Source organism: Blennius ocellaris, assembly GCF_963422515.1.
Source record: "Blennius ocellaris genome assembly, chromosome: 15".
In the NCBI taxonomy this organism is placed as follows: Eukaryota; Metazoa; Chordata; class Actinopteri; order Blenniiformes; family Blenniidae; genus Blennius; species Blennius ocellaris.
In genome coordinates this window covers 21,115,966-21,119,589 of record NC_137664.1, presented here as the reverse complement: position 1 = coordinate 21,119,589, position 3,624 = coordinate 21,115,966, and the positions used below count along the sequence as shown (strand labels likewise).

At 52.1% G+C, this 3,624-nt stretch overlaps 1 protein-coding gene across 1 annotated transcript; it reads left to right on the top strand.

Annotated features, from left to right (window-relative positions):
• Window positions 1-1,281: 1,281 nt before the first annotated feature.
• ntmt1 (N-terminal Xaa-Pro-Lys N-methyltransferase 1) lies at window positions 1,282-3,624 on the top strand (the record flags this gene model as incomplete). Its single annotated transcript, XM_080510251.1, is given in 9 exon segments — window positions 1,282-1,302; window positions 1,304-1,360; window positions 1,362-1,442; window positions 1,556-1,723; window positions 1,726-1,750; window positions 1,753-1,799; window positions 1,802-1,811; window positions 1,925-2,022; window positions 2,024-3,624. Coding segments are annotated over 9 exon segments (666 nt in total). The 3' UTR covers window positions 2,183-3,624.

Here is a 3,624-nt window from a genome sequence, read left to right as displayed (position 1 = left end):
ACACACACACACACGCACGCACGCGCGCGCGCACTTTTTCGACTGTGTCACGTCGTCAAAAGTTGGCTAAAAATATCCATGAACACTTAATCCATTGTAGCTTTGTTGGACACTCGGCTGTAGGTGGGTACTCAGCTGGTTTCCATGGTAACAACACACCCTCACGTGAGTTAAACGTGTGGCTCGAGCGCTTTGAAACCTGACCGTTCTGCGTCCAATCAGGGTCGCCTGCTGTTTTTAACTTTTCACGGGAGTCGGTTTCCAGGTGGTTGTTGATGTGCAGCCAAGAGGAGATGTGCTGATGTCACACACACACACACACACACACACACACACACACACACACACACACACACACACACACACCACACACACACACACACACACACACACACACACACACACACACACACACACACACACACAACATTAGAACACCTTGCCCAGTAGAGCTCTGGAAGCTTTCTACCAACATGCCTCACTGTCTGCATGGAGTGAAGCTCCTCCACACTCACGTTGTCTGTATTCAACTATTTTCTACAACATTTACAAAAACTGCCGTGACGCCACGTCTCTTCATCTGATGATATGGGCCATAATTCACAACAATAATTCATAACATCCGGTGGCGTCTGGAGTGAATTCGCAGTGTGAATCAGCTGCTGGTGAGAATGTGGAGTTTGACCTCCTGCGCTCTTCACCAGATGACTGCTGACAGCTGAGCACACACACCTAGATGTGTGTGTGTGTGTTGTGTGTGTGTGTGTGTGTGTGTGTGTGTGTGTGTGTGTGTGTGTGTGTGTGTGTGTGTGTGTGTGTGTGTGTGTGTGTGTGTGTGTGTGTGTGTGTGTGTGTGTGTGTGGTGTGTGTGTGTGTGTGTGTGACGCCATACTGAGGACGGACTAGAAGCCACACATCCATGACGGCATAGAAGAAGGATATAAAAAGAGTTTTATTGATCTTTGAACTGCAAACCCACCAGGTCTTGTCCTCCTCTAGAGGAACGTGTTCTATCCTCTTCAGTTATCTAATCCGGCATATTCAAAACATCCTCTTTTATTTTGTAGTTGACAAAAAGCACAAGCGATCTCGACGTGATGAGAAGCTCCATGAGCAGTGGACCAGTCCAGTGTCCGTCTCCTCACTATTGTGAATCAGGGGTTATTTCATGGGACCAGGTTTGTGTTCGGACTGTCATGTTCCTGCTCACCACGAGGGGGAGCCTGCAGAGCATTACATAAGGGGAGTGAAACCGTTCAGTGTGTGTGTGTGTGTGTCAGGATGGGGGACATATCGGGGAAGCGAGGGCAGCTTCTACTCCAACGCTGAGGGTTACTGGAAGGACGTCCCGCCGACGGTGGGACGGCATGCTGGGGGGCTACGGCAGCATCTCCAGCATCGACATCGGCGGCTCCAGGGCCTTCCTGCAGAAGTTCCTCGGTGTAAGAGCTCCCCTCCGCTGCCGCCAGATCAACGGGGGTTAGAGGGGCCGGCTCGCAGGTGCATGCTGGGGTTCGCGGTGTCACTGACCTGCGGCGTGTTCTGGCCCCCGAAGGACGGCGAGGGGAAGACGGGCTCCCTCTGCGCGCTGGACTGCGGCGCCGGCATCGGGAGGATCTCCAAGCGTCTGCTGCTGCCCCTCTTCAGGACGGTGGACCTGGTGGACGTGACGCAGGAGTTCCTGGACAAGGCCGCGCCGTACCTCGGCGAGGACGCCAAAGCGGGGTGGGACACTTCTTCTGCTGCGGCCTGCAGACTTTGTGCCCGAGAGCGGGCGCTACGACGTCATCTGGATCACTGTGGGGTCATCGGTGAGTCGGTAGGGGGGCGGGGTCTTAACGTGCCGCCATGCACCGTGTGTACAAGCATGTTGGCGTGTGAGACGTCTGTGATGGCGTTTCCTTCGTCCCGTTCCCCCCGTCAGGCCACCTGACGGACGAGCACCTGGTGGAGTTCCTGCGCCGCTGCCAGGGCGCCCTGCGGCCCAACGGCCTCGTCGTCATCAAGGACAACGTGTCCTACTGAGGGCGTGGTCCCCGACGAGGTGGACAGCAGCGTCTGCCGCGACCTGGACATTGTGCGCGGCCTGGTGGGCCGGGCGGGGCTCCGCGTCGTCCACGAGGAGCAGCAGGTCAACTTCCCCAAGGAGATCTACCAAGTCCACACGCTGGCGCTCAGATAGGGGGCGGAGCGCCGAGGAGAGCGGACACTCCCGCCTCGAGAGGACGTCCCCTCGTGGACCCAATCCACAGGTCCGGGCCCCCGCGGTCCAGCCCCTGGTCCCCGTTCGGCTCCCGTCCTGCCTTGTTTTAGGGGACTTCCTGCAAAATAGTGAGCCCGTCACCCAGCAGGGATACGGGCAGCACTGTCTCTTCCCCCCGTTGACTCCGCCCCCTCAGGTCAACCTTCTCCAATGGTATTGGCGCTTTTCCACTGGTACCTCCCCGGCCGCACTCTGAATCTTTTCCACGACGCGTTCGTACCTGGTACCACGTACTTTCCTGGTCCCTGCCAGACCGGAACCCGTATTTCCATCAAAGTTTCAGGCGTCGCACCATCCGTTTGTGTCCTTTTAACAGCAGTCGCTGCGAACAGCCACTGGCGGAGGGCACCAGTTAACAGGGGCACCAGTTAATATGAAACACCGAATAGTAACAAAACACAATCCTAGCAGTATATCAAAATATGTACTATTTAATTTATTATGTGAGCTGACATCCAGTGCACCAGGAGATGCAGATTCTCTGGTTATTACATGTTGGTGACGGGGAAAGCTCTGATGACTCCGCCCACGCCGCCGTGCTCCTATTGGTCGACGAGGTACTAGTGGAAAAGCGCCATGTGTGTCTGCAGAGCCCGAGGCCGCAGTGACTGACCTATACATTGTTTTTCTAAGGCCGCATGTTTCGAGCAATTTTTCTGGACGGCGCCACCTACTGCAATAGCTAAAGTTCCTATCTTACGGTTTAACGTGATGATTTCACTCAGAATATACTTTGAATTTGAAAATCTGCTTTCCTCCTTCCCCCAGTCTGCAGAGGCGGGGGCCACACACAGTACCGCTTCTTATTCTACCCAAGGTTTTAAAGGTTTAATTCTCCCAAATAGTATTCGTCACTACATCCTAGCCTTTTTGGTTGAAGTGTGTAATTTATGAGTTAGAATATCAACAGAAACACATGTAATTGTCTGTGTGTCTGGATTTCAACAAGGACAGTCTGAACGGTTGGAAAGAGGGGAAATCTGGAGGCAGGTATATTTATTTCATACAATAATATTAAATAAATATTAAAGTGAATTAGGTCTGTGAAACTTGTGACGTCACTTCCTCCTGAGACGTAGAAATTAACCTGCATAAAAATACATATAGCAGATATATCTAATAAATGACATTTCTTTGTTTTACTTTGATAAAATATATTTTCAACATTTCATGCAAACGTACCATCTTTTGAAATGAGCGCCTCCGGCTCTGCAGACGTCACTTTCCTTGCAGCTCTCCAGTGGAACACATGAACTCCTGTCATGAACACGTTAGATGTTCTTTGGCATTTTATACTAATTTATTCATTGTTGCGATCGACCTTGTAAATCATCGATAATGTGAATAAAACATTGGATGAT